The following is a 20,163-nucleotide window of genomic DNA, read 5'->3' as shown; positions in this document are numbered from 1 at the left end:
GTTTCCTTCCCCATCTTTACTCAAATAATTCGGATACTAAAGATGTCAGAGTCTCTTTCTCACCAACAGGGAGAGCGATCTGCAGTCCCATCTGCCTGGTGGAGCCTGCGAATTACATCTGCATAAGGTCACTGCGTTGATGTGCTGGTGCTGTTGTAGTTTATGAAGTGACCACCCAGACCCAGTGCCTCTGTAGTTCTGGTCCCCAAGTGACTTGTACTCTCTCCAGGGAGCTGCTTCTGCGCATCGGAATCCCACATGGATTTACTAAGTGCCTAGTATATATTCGACAGAGGGTGCTTCTGTGTTTTGTTTTCCTAGTTTTGTCAAAAAGAGCTTGGACCTCCAATGATCTGTTAGACCCCCAGTACTGGAACTGGGAGACACAATAAGCCACAGCGTTTCATGTCTCAGGGGATATAGACTGGGAGTATTTCCCAGCTTTGGGGAGGGCAGTCTGTTCTGGTTTTATTTTTATTTTTATTTTTATTTATTTATTTATTTATTTATTTATTTATTTATTTATTTATTTATTTATGCATCATTCCTGATGTTGCTCTGAAATGCATTTATTTCTGTAATTTGGGTTCTCCTGTCAGGAGATACCAGTATTTTCCAGGTGGGCTTCTTGGCCCTTGTCCCATCTGGTCTGTGCTCCTGTGTGTTTCTAATGCTTTGCCAGGCTGGCTTTTCATTTGCCACAGTGTCCCTTCCTTGACGATAACAACTGAATACACATAAAAATAGTACTAGGTAGTATATACTTAGAACCACAATAAGGGAAGGTTAAATTTTTATTAAGGTTCAGAGACTGGAGAGGACATGTCCTGTTTTTGTTATTTTGTTTTGTTTTTTGAGGAGGGGACAGTTGGTCAATAAGATAAAGGAAAAACTTTACAAAGTAGATATATGTGAGTGGAATGTTGAAAAATGGGTAGTATTTTCATGGGTAGAGAAGGGAGAAGCTAGTGAGATTTACTGTATAAAAGAGGGCCAGCTGTGGGGAAATCTAGCATACATTCACAGGTGGACATTGAGGGTGTGTGCTGTGTGGTCATTTATTCAGGAGATGGTTGATGGGTGCTCCAGGCTGAGGTTGGGAGACGTTAAGATGGATAAGTCATGGGCTCTAACTGTGAGAAATGGTTTACTGGTCACTTGGATTACACATGTGCTATGGTAGTGCAGAGGAAGAAACAGCTATTTCAGGGAACCAGAGGCTTCTTTAGGGAGATGACTTTGGAGGTCATCCCGGGGATAACCACAGACCAAGGCCTCAGAGTGTATGGTTAAGGAGTAGGAGAGATGAATGCAAAATGGCAAGTCCAGGGACATTATTAAGAACCTAGTTCCAGGATTTTGGCTTGTGTTCTGTTGATAATGGGGATGCCTTGAGGATTTTAAAGCAGTGGATGACAGATTTGCCCATTAGAAAGGTAAGTCTGGTGGCTTGGTGGAGCAGTGGCCTTCCGAATGGTGCATGTGCTCCCGGGATCAACCAGATGGTACAGCGAGACAGGGGAAGAAAATATTAGGACTTGTATTTATGTTATTTTTTTTAAAAATTAAGAGTGACACTGGTGCCCTCATTTAGAATTTTAAACAGTAACTGAGGTCTCCTGAGAGGAAAATGGGAAGCCCCTCTCAGAGGGAGTGTGGGGGTGGCTGCATCTGTATGTTTGCTTTCAGCATATTGTAAGGTGTGTTACCATCATTGCTATAACTTATTATCCTGAGGCATGTCGTTTATGTTGTGTGCCCAATTATGTGGATAGCTGGGTTCTCTTTAAACAAAACTCATTTTGGCAAAATGGCAAATCCTTAAAACTCTGTCTGGAGAGAGGCTTGAAGATCATGCTGAAGAATACAAGGATATAGAATGTAAGAAAATGGTAGCAGGGTGGTCTCTCTGACTCTCAGTACAGCTCTTTGTCACCAACAGTGCCATTCATTGAGACAAGAAAGCTAAAAAAAAAAAAAAGTCAGTTGTATCAAAGACATTGTTTCGAATTACGGAATTATTTGAATTGCAACCACTACTGTCAATGATGAAACTTGCCTAAAATATATACTGTGAAGTCTAAGTGATACTGTGCCTTCATGAGCTATCTTTTCCAGGTATGATGGCCAATGAAACCAAGAATTAAAAAAACTAATCAGACTTTTGAATCTCAGGGTGCTAAAACATTAAATCAAAATTTTAAGAAGTTATTTGATCTCACTATTTTAATGAAACACAAATGTACTGTTAATAAACAATAACATTAGTTAAGATAATTTTAGTTTGGAGTGCCTGGTTGGCTCTTGATCTCAGGATTCTGAACTTGAGCTCCACTTTGGGTATAGAGATTATTTAAAAAGTGAAATCTTAAAAAAATATATATTTCATTTTTAGTTCAACCTGATTATATTCTTCTCTATGCATGTTTTATAACATATAGGCTATATTAGTTGGCAATAATATGTGAGATTCATATAAAAAATACATAGACTGGGGATACTTTTAAGTGATGAGGGAGCATCTTTTAAAAACTTTAAAACTATGTAAAGAGAATGCCCTGAAGTTGGATGGTGATGGAGAGCAGAGGGTGTCCAGGCAAGAGATGGTCAGGGCCTGGAGTAGGGAAGCAGCAGGGAAATTGGTGAGGGAATTGGAGAATCAATAGAGGTCAAATCAAAGGGATTCATTTTGAGGATTGAGAAGGAATCAAGAGAGATTCTTAATTCAGTCACAAGACTGGGGAGGGGAAAGAATAGATGTCCCCGAGGGCTACATTTTGGCGTTTGGATTTGGGAAAAGTAAGAAAGATAAAAGTCATATTATTCCTAGCTTTCTAGCCAGGTGAGTAGATGAATAGGTGTGTAATTTACCAAAACAGGGATAAAGGAGAAGGGTGGGGTGGGGCGGAGCAGGTTTAACAGAGAAAGTGAGTTTGAGACCTGTTATATTTGAATGGGCTGTGATAGCTGGAGCAAGAAGCTTGGGCTGGCCATATTGAGTTTGGAGTTAGAACCATAGTCCTATCTCTCATGGAAAATCTATAGTAGGAAGACAAGGGGGCCCAGAACGGAAGAGTGTGAAGACAAGTATGCTGGAAGATGAAAGAGACTGAAGTTGCAAAGAGAGAAGTTGGTTGCTGACGCTATATTCTGGAAGATGCAGAAGGAATCAGAACCAGGGAAAGGCTCTGGTGTAAGGAATTTGCAGACAAGAAAGTTAAACCAAGTTCAATCAAAATTAAATACCGAATAAGCACAGGACAAAGCCAACATATTTCTTAGACTCAGGGTGCCACAATTATGCGAGCAATGACAGACTTGTTAAGTTTTGACTGAAGAAATCAGAATTCCATCACTATCGAACAACCATCCCCTTTTTCCACATTGATTGATATTCATTCATCCTTCTGAAAGATATTTTATTAGCAGCATAATGTGTCAAGTGCCATGCTTGTTCCTTGAATATAAAATTGAATAAGATCACACTAATCTATACATATGATAAAACGATACAGAACTATATATACGTTGTACCAATATCCATTCCCTGATTTTGGTATTGTACCATAGTTAAAGAAGATGTAGCCATTGGAGGAAACTGGAGAAAAGGGGTGTGTGTGTGTGTGTGTGTGTGTACATATACATGTACACACATACATATATATACACACACATATATATATATACACACCCATACATACTCACATATATATGACATTTCTGTACTATTTGTGCAATTTCTTGTTAATCTATAATGATTTCAAAATAAAAACTTAAAAAGGAAATAGCTTGATTTTAGAGCAATCATCCAGTAGCACAGGGAGATTGAGATAAAAAAGGCAATAAAGATGAGTGTTTTGCTATGAGAAGGCCCAAGTGGTAAGGGGATGTCCAACCTCCCTGGGGTTGACAGCTGGGGAGGACTCCATTACCGGGGGGGGGGCACATGGGTAGAGTAGGACTGCTGGATGCCTTCTGAGCAACTTCCATTCTTCTAAGAGCTTAGAATATGAGCTCCTCACCCTTAAAAAAAAAAAACAACAACACTTTCGGGACGCCTGGGTGGCTCAGTGGTTCAGTGTCTGCCTTCAGCTCAGGACCTGATCCCAGGTCCAGGGATCAAGTCCCACATTGGGCTCCTTGTGAGCTTACTTCTCCCTCTGCCTGTGTGTGTCTCTGCCTCTCTCTGTGTGTCTCTCATGAATGAATAAATGAATAAGTAAATCTTTTAAAAAACAAAACAACTTTCATAGGCTTTTCCATTTTACTCTTAAAATGTCACTGACCATAAATATCCTCCTCATTTTACAGAAGAGGGGATGAGGGTCAGCAGACTTCAGCAAACTGGTCACATGACATGAGAGAGCTTAGAAACCACAGCTTAGGTTTTTCTGGTCCCAAGGTGAAACCACTGGACTTATTCAGGTGGATACTTATGAGCCTGTTCAGTGACCACCTGGATCTTCACTGTTGTTTCTTCTGGCTGATCTGAGTGGAGTGAATACAGCTTAAGGCTGTGGTAAGGAGGAGCCAGGGCTGAGGAGGATATGCTGAGCCATTCAAGACTTAGACTAACTAGTCAGCTGAGCACTCATCAAATAATAATATAGCCCTGTGTGCAGCCATATTTATGAAATACTCAGAAAAACAAATTTAAATCCTGAAACAAACTACTTAAATTCTTTGGATTTTTTTTCAGGAGAGGAAAGAGCAGTGATGCTTGGCAAGGGACATGTGGGGCTGGGCAAGGGCCCATGCACACCATTCGGGCAGCACATCCCTACCTCTGGGGCAATGTAGTCAGGGGTTCCGCAGAAAGTGTTTGTCTTGGCATCTCCTAACATGTTCTCCTTGCACATTCCAAAGTCTGCTATTTTGATATGTCCATCTTTGTCTAACAGGATGTTATCTAGCTTCAGGTCTCTGAAAAACAAAAGCAAAGCAAAATCTCACTTTAATAAATACATATTTTGTTAAAATAAAATTGCCACATAAGGGGCATTCACTTGTCCCATCACAGCCTAAGATGATCATGGGCACATACTTTGCTGCTCCTCTTCTTCCCTTTCAATCCTGTTCTTCAGTCTATGGCTCTGTCCATGGGCTCACTGCCTTCTCCTTGGTGGTCTTCCTTGACTAGAGTCTCGTGATTAGGACTTGACCTGGCTCTACTTGGCTCAGGTCAGCTTTCTCAGGCTGGACTCTGACAGACTTTTGCATCCCCCATGCCCAGTGAAATGCTTGGTGCATCTCTGGAGCTATGTATGGATGGCTGCATGGGTGGTGGGACAGGAAATGTGTTTTCTCTCCAGTGTAGCATCTTTCAGTTTTAAGGCGGCTTCAAGAAACTATACTGGGATGAAAAGAAATAGCTAGTGATGAAATGCCATCTGGGTTTGTAGTTGGGGATGTGTCTGACATAGGGTGGTATTTAATACTACACAACATGTACACCTGTCTACTTGTGTACAAGATAGCGGTGTGGGTAGCACTGACTTTTCAAGGGAATGGTTCAAGGTTTCTGATTCCTCTTTCTGACTGACCAAGTGCAGCTCAATATACTAACAATAGGCAAGACATGGGCTTGGGACTCTTTACCCTAGTTTCTTTCTTTCTTTTTCTTTTTAAAAGATTTTATCTATCATCTTATTTATTTATTTATTTATTTATTTATTTATTTATTTATTTATTTATGGAGAAGCAGGCTCCGTGCAAGATGCTCGATGTGGGATTTCATCCTGGGACTCCAGGATCATGCCCTGGGTCGAAGGTAGGCGCTAAACCGCCGAACCACCCAGGGATCCCCTCATTTTCTTTCTTTCATGGAGAGGGAAGAAAGGCCTGAAAAATATACTCATTTTATGTGATTTTTCAAGTATTTCTGTTTCTTTGTGGATAAATTATACTGAACCTAATTCTAAGACTGATGGAGGAAGACTGCTCCTAACTAAGAATAATTTTAGAACCAGAATCCATGGTTCTGATGCCAGAAACCATATCAATAAATTCCTCTTTACTTAGAGAACTAGTACCCTTGTAGATTACTCATTCCATTTTTAGGTAAATGTTACTGATAAGATTAAAAAAATTATGCCTCCCTATGATTGTACTAGATCACTATTATTACACATGATACTCTGAATATTTGGAACGTGACCTCAAGTTTTATCTTGTCTTTCCTTCACCGAGGTCAAGAATTTTGTTCCTCATATTGCCTGATGTTCAGATGCTTCAGCATCCTGGCCCCTGCCCTCCAAATAGCTTGAATTTATCAGTTTTCTCCTTAAAATTTGGTGCTGAGCCTGGAACCAGTATCCTCCAGAGATATAATTGAATTGTGCCAATGACCGTGGGTGGCACTGATAGCTTCTGTCCCGACTTCCTTGCTCCTTCCTGCTGCAACCTAGGGGGAAAGTTTCCCTGCTAGGTCCTAACATTCGGTTACTGTAGCGGTTAGTAATGAGCTTACTATGAACTAAAAAGTCCAGGTGTCTTTTTCTTTTCCTACACAAATTGCCATTATGCCAGTTTCTTCTCACTCTTACCAGTGAAATTCATGTTTTAAAGATCATCCAAGTACTACACTTGACATCAATTGCTTTAAACTTTTTTTTAGTTGATGGTAGCTTATGAATCCTAGTTTGTTATATAACATCCAGGTTTCTTTTCCTTTATGTCCTCTGCCCTTGGATTTCTGAATTTTCTTAAACCCAAGCTTAGGACATGTGGCGGTGATGGCTACCATGGTCTTCCTTATTAGTGAAGGTGACTTCGGAGAAAATAGGAACAGCTGTTGGTTTACTCTTTTCTGTACCTCCTTTTGGAGAATTTGCTTAGCATTTTCTTCTCAAAGATCCTGCTCCCAAAAGGCCTCGCAAGTAGCCCTGTCTCGTCCACCTCAGGTGACTAAATTCAGCTGGATCGTTCAGGTTTTCTTTTGGGGGATGTTGGGGCTGTGAGAAGGCAGCACTAATCAGTCTCTCTGTCTCAGTTAGGTTTCTGATAAGGGCTGCTGATGGATGTCCTCTAGCATGCCCTTAGAGGAACGGATGACCAGTTAGAAGAGAAAAGTGAAGTGGCTAGGCCAAGAGCAGAGACAGAGCCTACGTAAACCCAAAGAGAGACAGTGATGAGAGAGAAGTTACTTGGTTTCTGATGGGTCTGTGCTCTCGGTTATAGTTTCTCAAGGAGGCTGAGATTTTGCTTAAGCAAAAGTTTGAGTGGTCTTCAGTATTCATATTAGCCTGAGGTTCCCATCACTGTTTGTTTTTGCTTCTCATTAAACTATGAGCCTCATGAGGGTGGAAATGTGTATTGTTTGCTGTCCACTGTATGTGACACCTTGGGCAGGAGGGTAGCACATATGGAGCATTCAATACATGTTCGCTGAATGAATCGTCACCTACCAGGGACTGGCTCAACACCAGCAATTAGGAGTTGCAATGAAGTTCTGAGTCACTGTTCCCTTCCATCGCTCTCTCTACCTTCTGCTAGAGTAAATTAGCTACAGAGAACGAGTATGGAATGCAGCTGTGTTCTGGTGGAGTGACACTATTACCAGATGTCCCTAGAGTTGACATCTTCCATCTGGGCTAGCTTGGTCCATAATCCCCATAAACCAGGGCATCACTGACTGTTCCTGTCTGGTGGGTAGCCAGAGTATCTCCAGAGGGACACATGAATATGTATCTCACATTCATATCTATAATGGTTCTGTTTCTCTCTTATCCTAACTCAAATGTTGTCACACTTTTATTATCAGGACAAATATATCTGTCCAATATCTGTCTTTCCTTAGGTCTTCTACCTTCCTGTTCCTTAATTTTAATTAAGTACACTTTCATTGTGATTTATGAATTCCAATAAATCCAAGTATAGGTTATATGTTACTCCTTATGCCAAAACTACAGATTCATTTTCTAATCTACACTCTATGCAATGTTGGCATCATTTTGGGTTTCTGCTACATGGAACATATTGCATCATTTATAGCCATGTACACATGTTCCTAGAAATTTGGCTAAAGGATGATTTGGGGGTCATCAATAGGTAGCCAGATATCCAGCTACAGTGCTATATGTAAATCCCAAGGATAGTGAATATTGTGTCTAATATTCATATTGGATTTTCTTGCTCTCACATCCATTTCATCATTTGATTCTCACAACAGCCCTCTGACCTGGAATTATTATTTGTATTCACATTTTTTTTTGACTGAAAGCAAGGCTCTTAATGGTTGTATAATTTATTCCAGCTCACACAATTAGGGAGCCAGGATGCAAACCCAGGCCTTCTCTTCTACATCCTCTTAAACCAAGCTTGCCTAGTCTTTCTCACTGAATTGAATTTGCTAAGATCCAGGGTCTTCTGTGACTACAAGGGTGAATTTTAATCAATCCTAAAAATAAATGTTCTCTGGGCCTCAGGCTAGGAAAATGAGCATCATGTTTGATTTTCATTCCACCCTCTAAGGTGAACCAAGTGTTAAGGGTTGGGAGAGAAAAGGTCAATGATGTTTTGAGAGATTAAGTTAGAATGTGAAAGGTCCAGAGGTCTGCCCTGCAGAGCCAGATCTCCATGAGGAAAAGGAATGAGGGCAGAGGAAGACTAACTGGAAATGCCACAGAACCCAAAGGCCAGAGCATTCACAGGTACATCAGCTATTCACTCCACATATATACCTTACAGAACACCAGCTCAGCCAAGCTACCTCCTCACTGAGCCTCCATGACTTATCTGGAAAATGGGTATAATGATGCCTGTCTTGCTTATCCCACAATACGTTTGTGAGCTTTGAATGAGGTAATTCATGTGAAAGCATTTGTAAGTGGCTTCAAATATAAGGGTTGCGCCAGTGCTATCACTAATAAGATATCATCTTAAGGGGGCTTTCAGTTCTAAGATTGGAGATTCTCTTATCTTTCTTTGTCCGCATATTTCCCAGCTTCTCATTTTTACATTTAACCCAAACCAGGGCTGAGACATTTTTTAAGATGTCACAATTTTTATAACACTGGCAGATGGTAAATGATGATGTTAGCACCTGCTTCTCTACTTCTTTCAGCCTCAGTTCTTGGGACTCTTTAGCCATAGCCTTTCCAATAAAACTGGACCCATTTGTTTAGTGTTCCTTGACCTCCTTACTTCTGTTTCTGTACCTTTTCTGGAATCGCATCTTCTATCTGCAAAGGCTCTGCTCCTCTAAAAAATAAAATCCCCTTTCTGATAGGTTTTTTTTTTTTTTTTTTTTTTTTTTGTTGCTGTTGTTGTTGTTTTTTTGGCAAACCCTCCCCTAATTCTGAGGACACCATTTTTCTTCCTGTTGACACTTTTAATTAGAATCTTACTCACTTGGACTTTTTTTTTTTTTTGAGTGTAGTTTCATGTACTTATACTTTACCTCCAAAAATTATAAAATAAAAACCCAGGAAGTGCCTGCATTAGGCATCCAGGGCTTGGAACTTCAGTAGCTTTTGTGCATGCCACAATGCTTAACAAAGGGCCACACATTCCAGGGCTGTTCCATCTACATCACCAGCCATATGGGGTTGAATGGTGGCTCCTGAAAAGATAAGCTCATATCCTTAATTAAGGATCTTGGAATGAGATCATCTTGGATTATCTTGGTGCCCAAGTATCTTCCAAAGAGATATACAACGAAGACAGAAGAGGTGCAGGGAAATGAGAAGGCTGTGGGAAGACAGAGGCAGACAGGAAGGATGCCACCCAAAGCCAAGGAGCGCCTGAGCCACCAGATGCCAGAACAGGCAAGGAAGCATTCTCCTTGAGAGCCTTGGGAAGTAGTATGGTCCTGCTATCAGCTTGGTTTTAGACCTCTGGGCTCCAGAACTGTGAGGGAATAGACTTCTGTTGGTTTAAGCTGTCAACTGTGTGGTAATTCTATAGGAATGCTTTAAAACTAACATACCTCTTTGATGAACAAACCCAGACATCATAAATCCAAGTGGTCAGAAGAAGGAAATTAATAGAATCCCCTTGTTAACTTCGTTGCCAAATGGACAGTTTGGGTCAGTAAAGTTACACATGGGGAGCTGAATGGTTTTTAATGCAAGCCAGTCTCAGTCTCATGTACTTGTTAGATGACCTCTTCTTAGCTTTAATTATTTGATGGTATCTTTCAAGGTTTCTCTACAACTTCAGTGAATACACTACTAAATAAACCCAATATTCTGTCCTGGTGTATAAAATTCAGTCTTATTGGTTCATGATTTCTCATACATGGACATAGGAAGGGCCCTCAGGTAGGTACAGTTTGTGACACTAAAGACAGTTAAGGATGCTATTGGTCTTTTTGTTCTGAATGTCAATTTATAAGGTGAAATGTTAGAGAAAAGCACTGTGCTATGGAGAAGTGGACTGTACGGGGGCATGTGGGCTTTTCTCTCAAGAGGTTTCTTTCAGCTCTAAGACGTCTTGCTCTTTCTAATCTTTTTTTCCTCTCTCCCTCCAATCCATGCAACCTACACAAGCTACTGAGACCCCAGTGCTGGTATATTTTGTATATATTACAGGCATTACAGATGTAAAGAGAAAAAACCCATAGATTCAGATCAGGGTTTTCAATGTTCTGATGGGTATTTTTCAATTTTCCTGGAGATTAAGGAATTGTACAAAACAACTTTTTCATGTCATTTTTGTACAGAGACCAAAAACAACCCAAAAAACCCCCCAAACCAGCCCCATTATATCCAAAGATTGCCAAAGAGACTGCTTAAGAAGAATGACTTGCACACCTCCCCTAAGACTCTATTCTGTGACTTGAAATAGGGCAACTCTCCTGTGACTATGCCCTCTGGGAATGGAGAGTTTTTTTTTTTTTTAAAGATTTTATTTATTTATTCATGAGAGAGACAGAGAGAGGCAGACACACAGGCAGAAGGAGAAGCAGGCTCTGTGCAAGGAGCCTGATGCACAACTCAAACCTGGGAATCTGGGATCACGCCCTTAGCCAAAGGCAGATGCTCAACCACTGAGCCACCCAGGTGTCCCATGGAGAGGTTTTTCAAAGTGTTTGCAGCCTACCCTGTAAGTATCTCAATATTGACCATCTCTGATGGAATGTTTCTGGGTTGTATTACACAGTTTTCTGCCTTCAACACTCAGTGTGGAACATCATTTAACCTTTCTTTTGTGGAAGTATAGTTGACAGAGAATATTATATTTTTCAGGTGTACAACATAGTCATTCAACAATTCTATACCCTATGCTATGCTCACCATGAGTGTAGTCACCACTTGTCCCCATATGACACTTTAGCAAGATTGTTGACTATATTCCCCATGCTGTAATTTTCATCTCTGTGATTTATTTGCTTTATAACTGGAAGTTTGTACCTCTTAATCTCCATTTATTTCACCGATCCTCCCTGCCAGTCTCCCCTCTGGCAACTAGCAGTTTTCTAGCAGTTTTAAGAATCTGTTTCCGGGGCATCTGGGTGGCTCGGGCAGTTAAGCGTCTGCCTTCTGCTCAGGTCATGAGGTCCAGGTCCTGGGATTGAGCCCCATATTGGGCTCCCAGCTCAGCAAGGAGGCTGCTTCTTCCTCTCCCTCTCCCTCTTTTTGTGCTCTCTCTCAAATGAATTAAAAAAAAAAAGAATCTGTTTCTGATTATGAGTCTGTTTCTGGTTTGTTTGGTTGTTTTTTTAGATTCCACATATAAATGAATTCATATGGCATTTGTCTTTTTATACTTAGCATAATATCCTCTGGATTCACATTTTGTAAATGGCAAGATTTCATTCTTTTATATGTTTGAGTAATATTCCATTGTATATTTATAGAATATCTTTTTTTATTCATTCATCTACTGATGGACAGTCCTGTTGCTTTGATAGCTTGGTTACTGTAAGTAATGCTGCAGTAAACATATGGGTGCATGTGACTTTCCAAATTCGTGTTTTTGTTTTCTTTGGATACATACTAGAAGTGGTAATACTGGGTGATATGGTATTTATATTTTTAATTCTTTTAGGAACCTTCATCCTCTTTTTTCCATAGTCTTTTTGATTTTAGACCTTCTGATGGGTGTCAGGTAATACCTTATTGTGGTTTTGATTTGTATTTCCTTGATGATCAGGGGTGTTGAGCACCTTTTGTGTCTCTTGGCCATGTGTTCTTCATAAAAATGAATATTCCTGTACTTTGCCCATTTTAATCAGATTATTTTTTGGTATTGTATGAGTTTTTTATGTATTTCTGATATTGCACACATTGCAATTATCCATTATTGCATATATTATTTGTAAATATCTTCTTCCATTCAGTAGGTTGCCTTTCTGTTTTGTTGATGGTTTCCTTGCTGTGAAAAAGCTTCTTAGTTTGATAGAGTCCCAACAGTTTCTTTTTGCTTTTGTTTCTCTTGTCTTTGGAGTCAGATTTAAAAAACACCATTAAGTCTGATGTCAAAGAGCCTTATTTTCTATGTTTTCTTCTAGGAGTCTTATGACTTCTGATATAAAATTCAAGGATTTATCCATTTTGATTTTTTTGTGTATGGTGTGAGAAAGTGGTCCACTTTCCTTCTTTTGCATGTAGCTGCCCAGTTTTCCCAACACCAGTTATTGAAGTTTTTACTTCCTTTGTCATAAATTAGTTGGCCATATATGCATGGACTTATTTCTGAACCTTCTATCCTCGTCCACTGATCTTTGTATCTGCTTTTGTCTTAATACCATACTGTTTTGATTACTATAGCTTTGTAGTAGAGTTTGAAATCAGTTTGATACAGCTTTATTTTTCTGTCTCAAGAATGTTTTGGCCATTTGGGGTCTTTTGTGGTTCCATAGAAATTTTAGAATTTTTTGTTCTAGTTTGGTGAAACATGATATTGGAATTTTGGCAGGAATTACACTGACTCTGCAGATTGCTTTGGGTAGTATGGACATCTTAATAGTGTGCTTCCAAACCATGGGTGCCAAATATCTTTCCTTTCATTTGTCATCTTCAATTTCTTTCATCGGTGTATTACAGTTTTCAGTGTACATGTCTCTAACGTCCTTGGTTAAATTTATTCCTATGTATTTTTTTATGTAATTGTAAGTGGGATTATTTTCTTGATTTCTCTGATACTTCATTATTAGTATATAGAAATGCAACAGATTCTATATTAATATACTAATTATTAATTTTGTATCCTGCAACTTTATTGAATTCATTTGTTAGTTCTAATAGTTTTTTTCCTAGGATCTTCAGGGTTTTTTTTTTTTACATATAGTATCATGTCGTCTACAAATAATGAGTTTTACTTCTTTCTTGCCAATATAAATATTGCTTTTTCCTGTCTGATTCTAGTACTATGTTGATTAACAGTGGCATGAGTGGACATCCTTGTCTTGTTCCTGATTTCCTGATCTTAAGTCAAATGCTTTTACTACATCTACTGAAAAGATCATATGATTTTTATTTTTCATTTTGTTAATGTGGCATATCATATTGATTAGCAGGTATGTATCCTTGCATCCCTAGAATAAATCCTATTTGATCATGGTGAATGATCTTTTTAAAGTATTGCTGAATTTGATTTTTTGATTACTGATTCAATTTCGTTATTCATAATTGGTTCAGATTTTCTATTTCTTCTTGACTCAGTCTTGGAAGACTGTATATTTGTAGAAATTTATCCATTTCTTCTAGGTTGTCCCAATTTGTTAGCATGAAATTTTTTTGTAGTAGTCTCTTATAATGCTATATACTTCTGTGGTGTCAGTTGTAACTTCTCTTTCATTTCTGATATTACTTATTTGGGTCCTCTCTCTTTTTGTGATTAGTATGACAAAAAGATTGCCAATTTTATCTTTTCAAAGATGCACTTCTTAGGTTCATCTTTTCTAGTTTTTTTTGTTGTTGTTGTTTCTATTTCATTTCTCTTTGCTCCAAACTTTATTATTTCATTTTTTTCCCTATAACTTTGGGCTTTGTTTATTCTTCTTGTTCTGTTAGGTTTAAGTTTAGATTTTTTATTTGAGGCTTCTCTTGTTTATTGAAATAGGCCTGTATCACTATAAATCTAACAGCTTTTCCTGTGTCCCAAAGATTTTGAAACATTGTGTTTCCAGTTTCATTTGTCTCCAGGTATATTTTATTTTCTTCTTGATTTCTTCATTTAACCATTGGTTGTTTAGTAGCATGTTGTTTAGCCTCTATGTGTTTGTATTTTTTTTTCCAGTTTTTTTCTTCTTCTGAGTTCTAATTTTATACTGCTGTGGTTGGAAAAGATGCTAGATGTGATTTCACTATTCTTAAATTTATTGAGACTTGTTTTATGGCTTAACACATGATCTATCCTGAAAAATGTCCCATGTGCACTTAAAAGGAATGTTTATTCTACTGTTTTCAGATAGAATGTGCTGTATATATCTGCCCGGTTCATGCGGTCTAATGTATTTAAAGCCATTGTTTCCTTATTGATTTTTCTCCCTGGATGTTCTGTCCATTGATGTAAGCAGGATGTTAAAGTCCCCTACTATTATTGCATTATTGTTAATTTCTCCCTTTACAACCATCAATATTTGCTTTGCCTCCTATGTTAGGTGCTCCTATGTTAGATACATATTTGTAATTGTTATGTCCTTTTGTCGGATCCATGCCCTTAAGTCTCTCATTACAACCTTTGTTTTAAACTTGATTTTGTCTGATATAATCAGTTATTTTTTTTCCTTCTATTTGTATGGATTATCTTTTTCCATCCCCTTACTTTCTGTGTGTCTTTATATCGGAAGGGAGTCTCTAGTAGGCAGCATATAACTGGGTCTTGTTCTTTATTCAGGCATTTCTGTCTTTTGACCAGAGCATTTAGTCTGATTACATTTAAAGTAATTTGATAGGTATGTACTTATCTCTATTTTGTTAATTGCTTTCTGGTTGTTTTTTGTAATTCTCTATTTCTTTCTTCTCTTGTTCTCCTCCCTTGTGATGACTTCCTTTAGTGTTATGCTTGGATTTCTTTCTCTTTAATTTTTGTATATCTATTATAGATATATATATATATGTCTCATGGTAACTCCATTTATATAATACCATCCTGGATATATAGCAGTCTATATTAAGTTGATGGTCACTTAAAAGCAAACACACTACATTCTTAGTCCTTCCCCTCCATGTTTTATATTATGTTCTATTTTATGTACATTTTTATACTGTGACCTATTAATTTTTGTAGATATAATTGATTTTACATTTTAACCCTCATACTAGGTTTAAAAGTGATCTATATGTTTACTTTTACCAGTGATTTTTTTTCCTTTCATAATTTTCTTCAAGGCCCTTTCTGTTTAAAGAAGTCCTTTTACCATTTCTTATAAGGCTGGTTTGGTGGGGATGAACTCTTTTAACTTTTGTCTGTGAAATTCTTTATGTCTTCTTCAATTCTGAATGATAGCCTTGTTAATCACAGGTTTCTTCCATGCAGCACTTTGAATATATCATGCCTTCTTGCCTTCAAAGTATCTGCTGACAGCCTTATGGGGTTTCACTTATACATAACTAGTTGCTTTTCTCTTACCTTTTTATTTTTATTTTATTATTATTTTTTATTTTTATTTTATTTTTTTTTCTCTTACCTTTTTAAAGATTCTCTTTAATTTCTTACATTTCAATTATTTTTAATTATTTTGTGTCTTGGTGTGGACCTCTTGAGTTCATCTTGTTTTGGATTCTCTATGCTTCCTGAACCTTGATGTCTGTTTCCTTCCCTAGGTTAGGGAAATTTTCAGATATTATTTCTTCAATTAAGTTTTCCAACCCCTTTTCTCTTCTTCCCTCTCTTCTAATACAAATGTTAGTATAGGGATCCCTGGGTGGCCCAGCGGTTTGGCACCTGCCTTTGGCCCAGAGCGTGATCCTGGAGTCCCGGGATCGAATCTCACATCAGGCTCCCGGTACATGGGGCCTGCTTCTCCCTCTGCCTGTGTCTCTGCCTCTCTCTCTCTCTCTCTCTCTCTGTGACTATCATAAATAAATAAAAATTAAAAAAAAAACAAATGTTAGTATACTTGATGGTTTCACAGATATCCCTTAATCTATGCTAATCTTTTAAAATAAATAAATAAACACATAAATAAATTTATTTGGCATGAAATTTTAATAAATGAAACAAATTTATCTATCTATCTATCTATCTATCTATCTATCTATCTATCTATCTATTTATGGGGGGGGGGGAGGAGAGAAAGGGCAGAGGGAGAGAATCTTCAAGCAGACTCCATCCTGAGCACGGAGCCCAATATGGGGCTCAATTCTCACAACCCATAAGATCATGACCTGAGCTGACTGTGCCACCTAGGTGCCCCTATGCTAATTTTTTAAGACTCTATTTTTCTTTTTGTTGTTCAGCTTTGAGTGCTTTCTATACTTTGTTTTCTGGATGCTGATCTATCTATTCTTCTTTATCTTCTAATCTGGTATTGATTCCCCCTAGTATATATGTCATTTCTGTTATTGCATTCCTTATTTGATTCCTTTTTTGTATTTTCTGTCTGTCGAAGTCTCACTGAGTCCATCCACTTTTCTCTCAAGTCTGGTGGCATCTTTATGACCATTATTTTGAACTCTTTGTCTGATTGCTATCTCTACTTCGTTTGGTTCTTTTTCTGAAGTTTTGTTTTGTTTGTTAGCTTGGAGCATATTCCTTTGTCTCTTCATTTTGACTTTTGTTTATTTCTATGAATTAGGTGATAAAGGTACCTCCCCTAGTCTTGAAGGAGTGACTTTATGTAGGAATGTCCTCTGTATAGACTGTGTATGCCTGGGTTGGTCTGTCTAGAAAGCTTCTTGGAGGGATGGCTGGAGCTGAAGCAAGTACCGGCCAAGAGTTCTTGGGGCATTCTGCACTAGGGCTGCCCTGGCAGGATGGCTGGAGCTAAAGTTGGTGCAGCCTGGGGTTTCCTGGGACACTCCACACTGATAGGTAGGGTCCTGATAGGGTAGCTAGAGTTGTGTGGGCATGGGTCAGCATGCTGCATATAGGGGGTGCCCTAGCAGGATGGCTGGAGCTAAAGTGAACAGAGGCTGGTATGTCCTAGGGCAACTTGCATTAATTTGCCCTGCTGGGATGGCTGGAGCTGGAGTGGGCATGACGATGGGTGTCCTAGAGTGCTTTGCATTTATGCTGCCTTGGCTAGATGGCTGGAGTTGAGGCAGGCAGAGGTGGGGGGCTGCCTTAGGGGGATGGATGAGGCTGGGTACTGGCACCCTGGGTCTTATGGAAACAGCAGCCTGGCTAGAGTGCCTGGACTGCACTATCAAGGTGGAGGGAGAGCTTAAACAGTGCCAGCACCCCTGACCTTGGAGAGAGAGTTCCAGCAGTTCCTCCACTGTTTGGTGAACATTTTAGGATTAGTAAATGGGTTTCCTTCACTTAGAGTCTAGTTGCCCTTTAAACCACTGTGCCTCCAGCTGGGCAAGTCTACATGGCCCTCCTCAGTGCCATCTCTCCTCCCCTGCAGTTGGTAGTGTTGGGGATGGGGCTCCGTCATTACTGTGCCTCTATCCTTTATTGAGGAGAAGCTGTCCAGCTGGTGCTCAGTTCTTCAGGAGGAATTGCTCCTTTATGTATTGGAGTAGATTTGTGTGTCCAGAGGAGTTGAGTTTAGGGTTTTCCTCTGATCCCATCTTGGATCCCCTCTTACCACTGAGCTTTATTGATGACTCTGGGTCAGTGTTATGAACACTTGCCACAGAAGAGCACATGATCCCACTCTCCTAGAGCCCCCCCCCTCCTTTTTTCTTGCATCTTCCGTTTAGGTCAGATTCAACATGCCCTTCTCACTGTGCTTGTTTGGCCAGCCTCCTGTCTAGCTCTTTTTTATTTTATTTTATTTTATTTTATTTTATTTATTTTATTTTATTTTTTATTTTTTTTAAGTTTTACTTTTTTCTCTATCCTCAGTGAGTCAGAAATGAGACAACTAAGCTTTTGATGATTTCTATGTTAAATAAATGTCAACTCTATTTCGAGAAAGGAGGTAAGGAGATTAAATAGCTTTCCTCTAAGAAGGATGTGAAAAGATGGTATAGGATAGAGATAGTTTGGATGAGTATACACTCATGACAGAGGGTACATTGACTTCCTATACACTTCTACAGGTGTAGGAAAGAAGGTTTCCAGAGGTGTGTTTGGGTGTTTAAGGGAGAGTTCTCCTCCCTTACCCAAGAGGAGAACATTCAGTAAGCATTTCTAGTTGGCGCAAGCAAAAACAGGAAATATGAAAAAGGCAGAGAGAGAAAGCCATAAGATGCCAAAGAGAAAGCATGGCAATGGAAGGAGAGGAGAAAAGTGGAAGTGACAGGGAGAAGAATTGTCAGGATTAGAATAAAGAACAAAATGAGATCAGAACCTTACTGCTTTTGAGACTGGAGTTTCTGACTTGATTGTCATCACCATGGGTATGGAACTTCCTGCCCCAAAGTACACTCACCATTTCACATCACTACAGTGGCTAAATTAACTGGATAGGGAAATCCAGATATCTCAGTATGTGTTTCCAAAGAGTAAAATTTACCTGTACACAATTCCTTTGGAATGAAGGAATTGTAGACCGAGAATGATTTCAGCAGCATAGAACCTGAAGGAAGGAAAATCAAAGTTGAGTATGGATGCATTAATGGAACAAAATAAAATCCCCATTTTGTATAGTGAGTTTTCTGTCAAGTACTGTCCCACGTGTGTACACACAACTTTGTACATCACTTTATTCAGTCCTAACAAAAGGGAGACGTCATCCATTCTACAGGTGCAGCCCCAGCACTGAGAGGTTGAAACAAAGAAGGTACCTTAAGTTAGTCTTACCTGTACTAGTGCTTATTTTTATACATTAAAGTTAATGTTCAAACTCATTTTTTTTTTGCTAATAAAACACACATGGACATTAAATGTAATAGTGTAAGTATTAAGGGAAAATAATTTTCCCTTTTATTTTAAACTCTGCTTAGAGCTCTTAGACCTGCATTCAGAGTCATTCCACATAGACCCGAGTTGTTTATGGGCAAGAAATGCAGCCCAAAGGCAGAGGCTAGGATATTGGAAGATAGGAGTGAGATGCTGCTCTCCATCTCCAGTGATGACAGACACCTGGGAGGCATTGAAGGCACAGCAGACAGTGTGTCTGTGATGGCATTCCAGAGGTAGTGAGGAAGGCGGACTGAGAATCCTTTAGCACAAAAACTGCCTGATGATTTCTCTGCTGCAGAAATCCCATTAAAATATCTCTGGGCACTTTGCTTATGGTTCCTGGAGGTGATGAGCTTAGTGGTATGCTAGCCCCTGGCTTTGACAAAAAGCCGTTTCAGTTAGCGTTTCTGTAGGAGCTGGTAGGACCAGTCCATCTTTCAACCCAGCTCAGCATAAACTACTCAAAGTGCTCATTAGGGGCTAGTGAAGATTACTGAGCATCAGGCAAAGAAAGCTAGCATGTACCTATATTTTTAAGTGGGCCTAGTGGCACAGTTTTCTTTTTTCTGAATGTCACAGTGGTTTTATCACTGAGGAAACAAGGCCCACAGGAGGAAGAGTGGCAGGGGATTCTGTGGGACTCAGCTGAATTCACACCTGCTAAATGCAGCCTGCCCAATTTCACTTGATGCCAAAGAAGGTGAAGGAGTAATTCTCAAGGAGTAAAAGCCTCTTCTGGTTTCCTAATACTCATGCCTCTGGAACCTTCACATTGAGCTTCCCATTAGTTAAAGCCTTAGTTAAAAGCTTTAGTTGAAGCTTCATCCCCATGACCACCTTTTAAGATCTGTGTTTCATTTGACTACTTCTTTTCAAAGGGCAAATATTTGCCTCTGTGTTTATTTAGAAGTGTGGTGAATTGGGGCAGTTTCTTAAGAAATTAAGTCATTGATTTCAAAACACGAAGAAATGAAACAAAATGCATTCCAGTTTAAGCTTCACAAATTGGGAACATAGTTACCTTGTTTGATATGTCCCCAGAGGGTTACCCTGACCTGGGAAAGTGCCACATGGGAGAAATATTCTGTGGGTATCATGGGTACTCAGTACTTGATAAGAACAGTGGAAAAACCCCAAACCCTTTAAAAGGCTCTTACGTTGCTCTGGAAAGATCAAACTTGTGGCAGCTTTGGATGTGGTACATTAAGTCTCCTCCGTTGAGATACTCCATCACAAAAAAGAGGTTTTCCTAGGAAA

The 20,163-nt window shown here is 39.2% G+C and overlaps 1 protein-coding gene across 4 annotated transcripts in view; it reads right to left on the bottom strand.

Moving 5' to 3' along the window:
• Positions 1-20,163, bottom strand: part of PRKCQ (protein kinase C theta) — a 173,126-nt gene that overhangs the window by 16,454 nt on the left and 136,509 nt on the right. For all 4 annotated transcript variants that reach the window (XM_026016774.2, XM_072749605.1, XM_072749604.1 and 1 more), the window contains 3 exons: positions 20,064-20,155; positions 18,518-18,580; positions 4,785-4,923 (listed from right to left, as the gene is read on the bottom strand). In XM_026016774.2, the coding sequence (XP_025872559.1) occupies positions 4,785-4,923; positions 18,518-18,580; positions 20,064-20,155 (294 nt within the window). The remainder of the gene's footprint in view (positions 1-4,784; positions 4,924-18,517; positions 18,581-20,063; positions 20,156-20,163) is intronic.

The sequence above is a fragment of the Vulpes vulpes genome, chromosome 2, assembly GCF_048418805.1.
Source record: "Vulpes vulpes isolate BD-2025 chromosome 2, VulVul3, whole genome shotgun sequence".
NCBI lineage: Eukaryota > Metazoa > Chordata > Mammalia > Carnivora > Canidae > Vulpes > Vulpes vulpes.
Note: the sequence above shows the minus strand (reverse complement) of the source record. Positions and strands in the feature narration are given on the sequence as shown.